The sequence below is a fragment of the Athene cunicularia genome (genome assembly GCF_003259725.1).
Source record: "Athene cunicularia isolate RWA chromosome 4 unlocalized genomic scaffold, athCun1 chr4_part1, whole genome shotgun sequence".
NCBI classification, from domain to species: Eukaryota; Metazoa; Chordata; class Aves; order Strigiformes; family Strigidae; genus Athene; species Athene cunicularia.
The window spans coordinates 9,858,010-9,870,855 of NW_020799098.1; the positions used below are offsets into that span (position 1 = coordinate 9,858,010).

General features: G+C 35.8%; 1 protein-coding gene across 4 annotated transcripts in view; it reads left to right on the plus strand.

Annotated features, from left to right (window-relative positions):
- Positions 1-12,846, plus strand: part of RGS12 (regulator of G protein signaling 12) — an 84,781-nt gene that overhangs the window by 41,229 nt on the left and 30,706 nt on the right. For all 4 annotated transcript variants that reach the window (XM_026847078.1, XM_026847080.1, XM_026847081.1 and 1 more), the window contains 3 exons: positions 7,201-7,370; positions 10,502-10,594; positions 11,773-11,916. In XM_026847078.1, coding sequence (XP_026702879.1) covers positions 7,201-7,370; positions 10,502-10,594; positions 11,773-11,916 — 407 coding nt within the window. The remainder of the gene's footprint in view (positions 1-7,200; positions 7,371-10,501; positions 10,595-11,772; positions 11,917-12,846) is intronic.

A 12,846-nucleotide genomic window follows, 5' to 3' on the forward strand; every position in this document is an offset into this window, starting at 1 on the left:
CATATTACTACGTTTGCTATTTTTTGACAACAGTAGAAGACAATTTTAATAAATCAAAAGGGAACAAACTGTGTTGCTCTAATTAGTCCATTGAAATTGAAGAAATATTTTGAATAATAAGGATAATTTTTTATATTACATGCAAACGTATTATTTTTTGCAAATATTTGCAAATGTATTTTATATTACATGCAAATGTAAATGCCGAATTAGCAATCACGTCCTAATTTCTGATTCCTTGCAAAACTAAAGAGAGAAACATTACTGTTTTGATCCTTTTGACAGAGCCATTTTCCAATGGCTGGCTGACTTTGTCAGGTATTTTCCTTCTCTACTGCAGACACAGCCTACTGCTGTAAGAGTACTTCTTCTAGATGACAAGATAGACTTTATATTGTATCTGCCTTGTCTGCAAAGTGACAAAAGAAGGAAACAGAAGATAATTCTGTCTAATCTGCTTTCTATTTCTAAAATGAAGCCTATGTTTTTGTGGGAAAAATATGTTTTTTTTCCCCCCAGATGTTACCTGTTTGATATAAAAATCAACACAAAGCACAGACTTTTTTTGTTTTTGTATGTGGTTGAATTAAGTTACAGGTCCTGCGGGGCAAAAAATTTGATTGAACTTTTTTAGCTAAAGCAGAATGTACTTGCAACTTATCTCCATGTGGGTTCTTGTTCAGTGTTAGTGAAAATTATTTTACTTCTGTTGCCTGTCCAAACTTGGAGATCACTGTGATAGTACTCACATGATAGTTATGTCAAGCTTTTTATGCTTCCAGCTAACAATGTGTTTTAAAGATCCGACTTATTTTTAGTTCTTACAATATGACATTTGTGTTTCATTTCAGTTCTGTAGGTAACTGTGTTTTCACAGTTAGTTCTACAGAGTTCCGTGAAGTCATGCAATCCAAAATAGGCTTCAGGGGAGAAGGAACAGACAGTAGGTTATATGCATTTTTCTGCTGAGTTTTATGACCTATTTTTGAGCATGTGCTGAAGATTTAACATGGACTCTCTCTTAATTGTTAAATGCTACTTAAGAGGGGGGGTGTAATTTATGTTAAAAGTGGTAGTCAAGCTATACTGAGTAATATTCAATCAATACTTAAATACTTAGAAAGTGGATTGGAATAAAAAGAACCACAGACTGTAACCAGAAAAAGTGAAATGAAATAAAATCCCAATTAATTTCATTTAGAGCTTCATTGAGTAAAAAGCTCTGATTCATGTCTGAATTACATTTTCAGGCTATCACTTCTATTGAATATGTCACAGCATTGAAAATCTTCCTATCTTCACTAATCTCACTAATTCATTAATAGATCCACAGATTTACACATTTTAGAGCATGTCTAGATTAGAGAAATTTCCATTAGTATAGCAGTGCATACTTCCCTTCCTAGATGAAATCTTAATCCTAATATTAGTATTTGTACATATAACTAGATGCTATAAATACTCTTGCAAAGCTTTAGTCTGGAAAGGGAAATTCTGTGTAAAAAGTAAATATTATGTATTTATATACATCCCTGCAGTATAGTAAGAGGCATGGCAGCTCTCTGTACATTTTCTTTCCAAGGTCAATGAAGCCTCATGTCATATGGTTTTTATTACATTACAGCCAGACACTTAAAACCATCTAACCTTTTTTTGCATTTATTTTACATGGTAACTCAGGTTGTGCAAGGCTGGGATGTTCTCATCAGCCAAAACTGTGCGCTTGGGCTTTGCAAGATAGGTAACATGTAAAAGATAAAGGTACTCGAATTAGTGTTGTTTCCAGAGATGCCCACCAGTAGCAACTCTTTGCTTAATGAATTGCAGACAATCAGAATGCTAACTGTAATACTGCTTAGATGCCAGATCATTGCTATAGATCAGTTAATCTGCAGCACCTATGCTCTAGTAATAGCAGAAATGATTTTATGTTACTACAGTGACCTGTAATGAGCGGGTTTCTCCTACTACCCATCTCAGAAACTGTCCATTCCTGCTGATTGTAGGAGTAGTGAGAGTGCATACACAGTGTGCAGGCTGTGGCTGATGTTTTGAGCACTGTGCCATTTAAATTGTCACAGGGATGATCAATAGTCCCCAGCTAATGTCAGACTTTGGCTATTGATACCTAGACGGCACTCTACAAAGAGCAAACCTTAAGGCCAAAGGACATACAGTAGAAGTATATTACATTCATCTCCTGGACAGACAGGTGGGGAGGTATCAGCTATTGAGAATATCTAAGACAGTTTTTACCTGCTATTCCCTACAGAGACTGGTTCCACAAAGCTGAAGTCCCTTATTTCCAAATCCTTAAGCATAACAGATACTATATGCATGCCTTTTTTTCTAAGATACTATTTTGCTGTAGTTTCTGATGATTTTTGGTTTTAGTGTTTATCACCTGGGAAGAATTTTCCTTTTTTTCATAAGGAAAAGCATTCTTAAAGACTTTTTTGAAAGGAATCTGATGTTACAGTAATAAATAATGTAAAGCTGGATTTTTAAAAGTAACTAAAGATGGTAGAGCAAAAACTCTGCAGTGAAGTCCAAAATAAAACAAAACACTGTTTACAGTATAAATACAGATAGATTATTTCCTCTAACAGGTGTATGACTTATTTGTCAGTTGTGTTGGCAGTGGATGCTTGCTGTAGCTGTGTTCCACTGTAACATAAATAATTCAACTTCCTTTAGCAGTAGTGGCAAAAGGTCTTTTCTTTAAATTATTTATGTAGCATTTTATAATGCTTTGTGTTAAGTATACTATTGCTTTCCTCTGCTTGAAGCCATGAGGGTAAAGAATCAATTTGTTTAGAATGGTGTTAGAGACTACCAGGAATTGCTGGAGGGAAATGCGTTAGCTCCCCTTATCCCAAAGTTGCAGAGGAACGATGTGCAGCACAGTAAGGCTAATCTGCACCCAATGGGTTCCGGGACGTTACGGCTGAGCTTGGTATGGATTCAGAAGGATGGCTTTCAGTGAATGGCTTGAAGTATTTGATTAAGTGGCACCACAGTGGTTCTTATCAGCTTTATCCAGGTAATGTATTTAGTGATTAACTGGAATTTCTTAATTATATGAATGTATACATTCCAATGATTACAAGGAATATATGTAGCTTCTCACAATAATAAAAAGTATTTGTACGTTGAAAAAGTATATGGATTTTGTAAACGAATGCATACAAAAATATCCTTAATTGTATTCAGACTTACTGCTTTATATGATTGAAATCAAAACTTTCAAAGCCATCTCATCCTGAATACTTTCAAGATTTTAGTTGATTAAATGCCTGCATTTTCTTACATAATGCTGGTTTTGTAAAATAAAACCAAGACCTTCCACAGAATGTGCAAACACAAAAGGTTTAAATACTGGGTTTTGAGGATTTTTGGAAAGCATTCTGTGTCAGTTCTGTATTTGAAGAAAGTAACAAATGAAACTGAGTTTGCATAGAAAGTAGTACTTCCTCTTTAGGTATGGTGGCTCTTGAACAGAACAGAAATAAATTTAGGTCCCAGGGATTCGGGATGCTTGTGTAAGGAGCCTCCTTTTATGGGTAATTAAGACAAGTCAGTGCTTCCACACAGTAAGGAGGAAGCAAGGCAGGCATTAGGGAACCTCACAACACTGCTAAGTTGTCTGTGTACCTGAGCTGGGGTTTTCACGGTAAACTCCTCCGGCATCCTGAGATCCGCAATAGCTAGTTTTCTGCTTTAGGCATTTAACTAGAAGGAGGAGACCACTTTGCACAACAGCCTTGCAGTTAGAACGTTTGAGGGTGGGAATCAGGGCACTAAGTTTACTTTAATGATTATCAGAGAGTGCTCATCAGACAAAATACATGACTCACTTGGAAAGTTTCTCCATTCCTGCTTTCCAAGGTGTGCTGTGTGTACCTAAGAATGCAGAGTTGTGAGAGTCAGGAAACCTGACACTGAAGTCTTACATTGGAAACATTCGTCTGCAAGAGGAGCAGAGCAGCTTATACAGTCTTCATTTAAGTGTGACTTGGATAAATTGTGCACTAGTGTTGGTGAGGTTTTTTTCTTCCCATCTGACCTTTCTTTTTCTCTGATTATACCTGCAGTAGGCTGTAACTGTTTTAATTGCAACTGTTGATCTATGCGGTAAAAGAAACTAGAATAACCAAGCCTGTTCTGGGAAACAACCTTGTTTTGTATTGTTTTCAGGTTGACAGGTACCCCAGCATAAATCTGTACAGATTTTAAAAGCAAACTGAAGGCATTTTTTGCTTTAAGGGAAAACAGTGTCAGGTTTAAGTATGAATTCAGATAGCTCTTTCTGAAAAAATATGAATTAGCTAAATGAAATCCACCAGAACAGAAGCAGTTTACTGTGAATAAGTAATCCCTTAATGTTGCTTTAACACACTGGAGGACCTGTGCCAGTAGCTCTCAAAGTTGTTGAAAATGCAGGCTTATTTTGGTTCATTTGTTTTCATGGGACCTCCAGAGTTAGAAGCGCATCAGAGGAAGGGGAACCCAATGTGGTTTAGAGCAAATGTAACTCTGACAAGCTGGAGAGAGTGAGCAGCTGCCTGCAATTAAAGGTAGTTAGCAGTCACCCACTGGTGTAAACACTCAGAAACTGTAATTGCAGTTTGGTGTTGCTGCCTGCCATGGGGAAATTGAAAGAGCTGCCACTTGGAGGGAGGAAGGTGTAGCTGACCTGCTAATGACTGCTGTGCCCTCTGAGTCCTAAGGCACTGCCACTTGTGGCTTTAGAGTGGAACACTTGGCGTGGCCACTCCCTAATTTCCCTCTGTCAGCCAAGTAGGTTTAAAAGGTTTGGTATGTGGTATGAGTTTAGCTTTCTGATTTTGCCTGAAAGGAACTAGGAAATTTTTATCACTCATCACTGGCGAACGCTGGGGATTGAACCCTCTAGGAGTGAAGCAATATCTGAAACTGTTCCAGATCTATCAAGAAGTGGGTGTCTATTTATATCCTGGACTGTAAAATAAAACATATCCACCTGCAGAGTTAAAGCAAAATACTTCAGATCATATATTTAGGTCTCATTCTCTTCAGATTCACATTAGCTTCTTTCACAATAGTTTCACTGCAGTGACAGGTATTCTCTAATGAAGCTAACCGTTGACTTGGAATTGCTATTTCATATGTCTTAAAAGAAAAAGTGAATAAATATTTGTTCTAAGAAAAGTTGGCATTATTTGCTGAATGTTTTAATTAACTTTGATTAATATAATGATTAGGCAAAGAAAAAATATTTATAAACCTGATGTGTTATTATGGTCCTTCAATATTATCCTTGTTGAAAATAAAAAATTACATTTTCATTCTTCCTTAACCTAATTCTGTATCTTTGTCTTGTCTTGTTTTTACCTTAAATAAGAGCTTTGCTTTAAAAAATTTGCATTAGTTAACTATTATGTCATAGTAAATATTTCTGAGCTACAGAATACATTTTAAAATGAAGTTTCAAAACTATTTTAAAAATAATTTTTCCTTATCTTTACAACTATCTTTATAACTTTTTCCTATGCTTATAACTATTTCTGAATGGTCTTTTTTGTTCAAAGTTCATACTTCCAAGGAGGAACAGTAATGTTTTGTAACACAGAATTTGGAAATGCAAAGTGCTTTGACATATAACAGAAAAAGAGAACTTGGGAGATCTTATAAGGCAGTAATTTTAATGTAATTACTTCTTAGTTAGTCCAGGTGATTAACTGACGAAAATAAACAGCAGTAAAAATGTTGCTGTGAAGAATAAGCCAGATCTTACTGGTTGTGCATTCAGTTTTCTCTATCAGTTTACATTTATAGTAAGCTGCATATTTGCTTTTCCATTTGGCATAGAATTATTGAAGATATCATTTTATGAGGATATTATTTTCTCATCTATTACAGCTAATTTTTCAAAGAATTTATTGCGTGCTTTTTTTTATTTATCCCTTCATCACAATCTCATTCAGTTTGTCATCTCTCTAGTGCGACCTCTCCTGCTCAAAGCAGGATCTGTTGTGAGATCAGACCAGGTAGCTCAGGGATTTATTTACCTGTGTCTTCTCAATTAATTAAACCTCAGATCAGCTCTGTGAAGGGTGTATCTGAGTACAACTATACCAGTTTTACATTTGTGTAAGCCAAGAGACGGAGAGAGTGGTGATTTGTAAAAGGGCGTACAAAAAATAAATGACAAGTTTGTGAATAGGACCTTGTTGTATACAGTTCCCTCTTTCACTTAAAGCAGCCATTTCTTTCACCTTTCCACTTCTGTGAACAACTGGTCACTTTAAGAACTTTTTTCTGTTTATTGTGTTTACTAGTATGTGACAAAGATGCTCTGGGGTTAATACTTAAAATTATTAGTTACGCAGCTACACAAGGTTGTGCTTTGCTGAATTCTCTATAGGTTCTTGTTATTTTTTTTTTCAGAATACAGAAAATACTCTTAAAGAATCTATTCATTTCTCAGCTTGGGTGTACCCAGATTATTACGCTATCTTGGCTTAAGTCAGATAAAAACAGATCCCTGTTTTTATCAGAAACCGTGATAAATTGAGGATCTATGGTTTGATACTTCTACTTGCCGTGGATGGGGGAAGGCATCCATCACTAGCTCATTTTCCTTAGGATTCTTTTACTCAGTTGATTCTTTTCCTAAATTTTCAGTATTTAATAGGAATCTTTCACTTTCATGAAAAACTTCTCAGAGTCCCTGTCTCTACTGATTTAAGAGCATATGAAATTTTGCTGTCTCCTATCACCAAATAATTTTTGCCACTTTCTGGTGAATGGGGGGGGGGTTTCTTGAAAGTCTACCTTCCTTGGATAATCTTATGAAGGAATGCAGTCCATGGGGTGAGGAATGTGAGCAGAAAGGTTATCTCTAAAATATTTTATTATGTGGAGGAAAAAAAAGATTTCCTTTTGTGCCTGCCTCTCTTGCTTCTGGCACGGAATTGTTTTTAAGACACTATTTAATTTTCTTTGCAGTGGAAGAAGAAAATTGAGAGATGTTTGGGGTTGTTTTTTTCATGCAGGTGCTCCTAGTTAAAATGGGGAGGGATATTTTGAAGTCTGCACTACTGAGCTTGAGCAGGAGGTGTGATAAATCAAGTAAACAGTGCTGAAGAGTAGAAGTGAATAATACTTTATTGACAGATTTGTTGTTTTTTTGTTGGGTTTTTTTTTTTTTTTTAATAGAGCTGAACAGTACTGATTTAAAAGACTGCATCAGTGAAAACAGCCTCAGTAGCAATGCTAGTCTTCCCAGCGTACAGAGCTGTCGACGACTTCGAGAAAGAAGAGTTGCAAGCTGGGCTGTTTCTTTTGAGCGTCTTCTTCAGGATCCCATTGGTGTTAAGTATTTTTCGGTAAGTTTTGAGGGACAGTAAGAGGCCTTTCAAAGTAAGCGATACTGCTGCAGCAGTTCTAACTACAAGAGATAGGAGTTCATTTTCCCATAGATTTTATCTGAGCATCTTTCTAAGTTAAAACTGGTTCATAGTTGAATAAGAGTTCATAATACAACATATATTGCCTTGCATTTCTAGATAGCAAAAGTTTCAGATAAAAATGGAGGCTATATTTTGCTTTGTATCTGAACTTTTAGAAAGCTTCCTTATTTTGTAAAACAATTGCATTTTGTTGTATTTGTAACCTTTGTACAGGAAAAGGGCAGTAGTTTTAGTAGTTACCTAAGAACTGGTAAGTCTGTTCATATTTGCCTCCTGAAACGTTGGAAGCCGTGTAGAAGATTTTGTCAATGATACAGTGGCTTATCTTCCAGCAAAAGGTTTTTAGAAATATTTTTTGAAGTAATTAAGGTAGCTCAAAGCACTAGTTAAAGCTGCAGCGTGCAGGGATAGTGTTGAGTATTTGCAAAGCATAAATTAAGCTTCTTCACAGCACATTTATGAAGTTGTAAAGAGCATCATCTCTATTTTACATGTAAGGAAATTGAGGTGTATGCACTTTTGCATTGTTGCACTGAGAGCATGCTGTTGATTCTGAATATATTACACAAGCACAGTTTGTGCTGCCCAAATAATTTTCACAAAGAGAATATAAAGAAACCTATGGTGTAGGAGATGTCGATTATTTGAATCTGCAGTAACTCAGAAAGACTCCATTACTTGATACAAAGTATTAAAATACCAAAATGATTAATAAGTAGACTTCCATCTTAACTGGTGTGGGAACCTAAAAACCACATTAACAGTTAACCCCGTTTGAGGAAACAGAGAAGATGAAAGCACAATAATATATCCTGGATATTGTGTTCCCTGTCTCTCAGTTTTTCTCAGCAGTGTAGCCTTGCAGTTATTAGAATTTCTGCTTAGATACTGAGACTTTTTGTCAGACTGAAAGAAAAAATCACAATTCTGATCTGATGTTAAGAGTCCACCTGCAAAATGCTGAAGTTTGTGCGAGTGCTTAGTCTTTTCAAATTACTTGTAAGCCATCAGTAAACTTGCTTAGGTACACTTAAGAGGTTGCTACAGTACTATAAAAGTTTGAAACTTAAAATACTTAGAAAGTAGCTAATGTCTTTTCAGATTAGAAGGTTAAAGTTACATTTCATTTCAGCAAAAGGCAACCTCAGATATTCAAGAAATTTTCCTTTTCACCCCATTTTATTCTAATTAGGAATTATTTTTACAAACATTGCAAAAGTGCATGTGTTAAAGGAGTACACAATTTAAAGAAAAATTAGGGAATGTTCAAATTCATTGTGTGCACCACCATTTTCTTGAGGCCTAGGAGAGATCCAGAGCCACTGCTTAGATTTGCTTGCAACCTGGCTATCATAACACTGTAGTTACAGATTTCTGCCAGTATTCAAGAACATTGAAGCGTCAGCGTTTAATTCACGATTACGTGGTGAGCATCTTGGTACATTTGGGATTCAGCATGCATAGGCCTTTCCTGAGGACAGCTTTGTCACAGAGCAGGAATTACTCTCTAAGAAGAACAGATTTTGCATGTTTTGCAAATACTCACATTTTGCATAATAGTCTGCTGATTAGAGCAGTCATCCAGGAAGTGAGACACCTGATTGCAAGTTCCCTCCTGAAGAGGTTCAAACCAACATCCCCAGCTTCCCAGCCATGTGTGACAACTGCGAGGCTACATAATGTTCCAACTGGGGCACCACTCAGTCTTCCTGATGAAGCTGAATTTTTGTACAGCCAGCTGTGCCTGGATCATGCAGCCAGAAAGAAAGCAGGCAGGAGACTGACTGTAGATTTATAGTGAAGGCCCTGAGTGGGAAAGTAGGAAGTTAGTTGGGTTCCAGTTCCTGCTAGCTAATTTGATTCTCTTTTAATCTGTAATTACATGTAAAATGCAGAAATGTAAAATGCAGTAGTACCCTGACTACTCTCTGGATTGTCTTTTATACATTTGGTGTCTCAGATTAGGTATCTGAAGAACTTCCAGTTAAAATTGAGGACTTGCTAGTGAATTCACACTCCCTGGATTGTTTATCTCAATTGCTTTCTTACAGTTGGATTCCCTAAACTCTAGGTAAATCTTAAAAGCACAAGTAAAGTTGTTTTAATTATTTCTGTGGTGATTCCTCTTACACTGCTTTCTGAGACTGCCTTGTATGTTAAGGAAGCTTGAATGATACCAGTGTGACACTTGAGTGAAGGTTGTGGCTTGTGAGCAGACTTAAAATAAAATTTCCAATTAACACTGATACCTAAAGCTCTAAAATACAAACAGGCATTGTTCCAATTACATGAGTGTCTAGACTGAGTACCAAGTTAATTTCTGCCCCCAGTGGTTAAAATGCCTCAGGAGACGTATGCTGAGAGAATATTGAATTATACAGATTTTAATCAGGGACAGTTTGTGGTTGTACAATTTCCCAACTGAATGGGGTCCCAGTCTTCATTTGGACTTTTGGATACTATAATATAAATGTCCTGACTATTGTGTGTTGTACTGGGAGACTTTTTTCTTCCTCTAAGAATGTATTTTCCAGGGAGAACCCATGTAACCTCATCAGCAAGGAGCTATAAAAGATTTTTTTGTAGTTGCCATGTGATGCAGAAGGACACTGTAATGAATACAGAATTGATTACGGGCACTGCTCGATAAACATCTACTCTATTATACTAGTAGAACTGCAATTAAAGACAGCTGGTTTACAGTGCAATGTTTAAATGTAGTTATAAATTATTTAAATTTTTATTAAAAGTTTATTCACTAGTTTATACACTACTTAATGTGAAGTTTCAAACTTTGTACATGCAAATGATTTGATTGTAACCTGATGGATTCTCCTCAATTGTATACATTTAAAAAGAAATGAGAAAGAGGAGAACACTAGGGATGTATTTGGCAAATGTTGATTTTTACTTTAGAATAAAACTGTATCATGAGGCTGATTGAAATGTTACCAATATGCAAATTTATCAAGCATTATAAGTCTCTTGTTTGAAATGGCAAGTAACTTCTTTTCTTTGAGACATTTGTTTGTTTATTTTTCCTCTAGGAATTTCTACGGAAAGAATTTAGTGAAGAAAATATTTTATTTTGGCAGGCCTGTGAATATTTTAACCATGTACCTGCACATGATAAAAAAGAAGTAAGTCAATGTTATATTTCAATACATGGTGTTGCTTTTTCAAAAATTGTTACTTTTTCGACATTATTGAAATTATTGGAACTGTGCTTGCTCGTTGTACTGTGACTTCACTAAGACAGGCTTGGAGCCTCAGTCTAATTTTCTCCATTCCCCGAGAGTACTGTCCCAAGTTTAAGATGTTGGATATGTTTAGACTGCAGTGAAGTGCAGAGGTAGCTCTGTAAAAATGAGTTAAGGTATACTGGATGTTGAAAAATCCCCAGCTGCAGTATCCCAGTGCAAGGGAGTGCAGAGCAAGTTAATTTAACTTGTCAATGAGAGGCAAAAATTAGCCTCTGTGTCTCTTTTTCAGCTAGACTGTCTCCACTAGCCAAGGTAATGTATTTATAACTAACTCTGATGTATCTGGTGCCAGAAATGTAGCCATGTTTGTTCACAGATTATGAGATTCTCCATCTCATCCTGTTAAGATATTCCCACATTGGTCAGGCAGTTTTGGTGAATCTTGTGCAGGTTGGCAACATTTCTTTGTACACCACAGCCAAATCTAGTCAGTTCTACACTGTGGAAAGAGTTTAGTCTTACAAGTCCTTCTTTGCTCTTTTGTGGACCATTGAGGTTTTTTCCCCACTTTCTTCTGTTTTTAAACAATCTATTTTCTGAACACCACCATTAAGGCCTCTGAGCTCAGTTTGGTGGTATTTTTCATTATTTTGAGAATTTAGGTGTTTCAGAGTAAACAAGTTAAAAATAGACCATGAATGGTTTTGACTGTAAATATTCATATATATACTTACCTTTTTCTAATGTCTAGAAATTGAAGCTTAAAGGATTTATTTAAATAGTAACTGTTGTGTAAAAGGTCTAAAATCTAAAAAAATCTATTCTTCTTTACAAGATAGCATTTGATATGTTTCACTTTTATTATTTTCAGTTTGATTATTTTATTTTTTATTTTGATGGCAACTTTTACTGCTTAAAAAATAATTGATGAATATTTGTAGTTTTAAAGGAAAAACCCTATTTATATGCCTAAAACTAACAAAATCTGTTAAATGGAAAGTGCTTATATATTAAGAAAACTGGAATGGCTGTGTAGTTTTGGGTGGAATGTAAGAAATGCCTGTCTAAAAATATGGTTTTAAAGCAAACATAAATTTAGCATTTCTTTTCTGTAGCTTTCTTACAGAGCTCGGGAGATCTTCAGTAAATTCTTGTGTAGCAAAGCTACGACCCCAGTTAATATTGATAGCCAGGCACAGTTGGCAGATGATATACTCAATTCCCCTCATCCAGATATGTTCAAGGAACAACAACTTCAGGTAACCATAGAAAACGTGCTACTGTACATTTATGTCTATTATCTTTTCTTTTGAAGTACTTTAAAATCTATAAAACTAGTTTCACATGCTGTATATTTTAGTGTGTATAAAAAGACATTGAAGACAAGATCATATAGATTCTGTTAGCAGAATAGAAAAAGAATATATAATGGAAAGCTGATTGACTTGTTCTGTACATTTGCATATGTGTAGAAAATTGCCATTAACAAAAAAAAATCTGAAAAATGCTATTCTTGAAATGAAGGTTTATCGCAAGTAAATAATTCCATGTGCTGTAACACCATTGCATATGGTGCTTGCATATGGTTGCTTATTCTTTTCTTTAGTGGACAATTGTGTACACAAATAGTGTCTAATTTTGGTTAAAGTGGTTTGTGAAATATGTTGGTGTATTAGAGGAGTCCTTCCCTTATGCTTTAATGGAACTGTCAGACAAAGAGCTTGTTAAAACTGTTGGTGTCTGAGGACCTTGGATGTATTTTAAACAATTACTGATGTTGAAAACAGAACAGTTACATAACAACAGGATACACTTTACATTTCTGTAGAATTTGTTTCTTCTTTTTTTCTCCTAAATAATCTCTTTAGTAATTCTCTACTCTAACAATTGATTAGTAGAAATAATTTTGAGATTGTGTTATTTAGAAATCAAGGATATAGCTTTAACTGCATAAATGAAGCAGGTCACAGTCTTCATGCAACCTCAGATCACATGCTTTTGGGGTAATCTGAGCAGCTGGGCATAGTATCTTCCTGTGTCTGTGAAGTGGGGATAGGAAGGTAGGTCTGACAGCTCTTGGCATTACAGCTATCCCCCTTGCACCTACCAAGGCCTGAGGCTTCTGTGGGAATTACCAGCCATGATCTCCCCAGACGTTTTTTCATGCATCATTGATCTTGGCTTTGTGG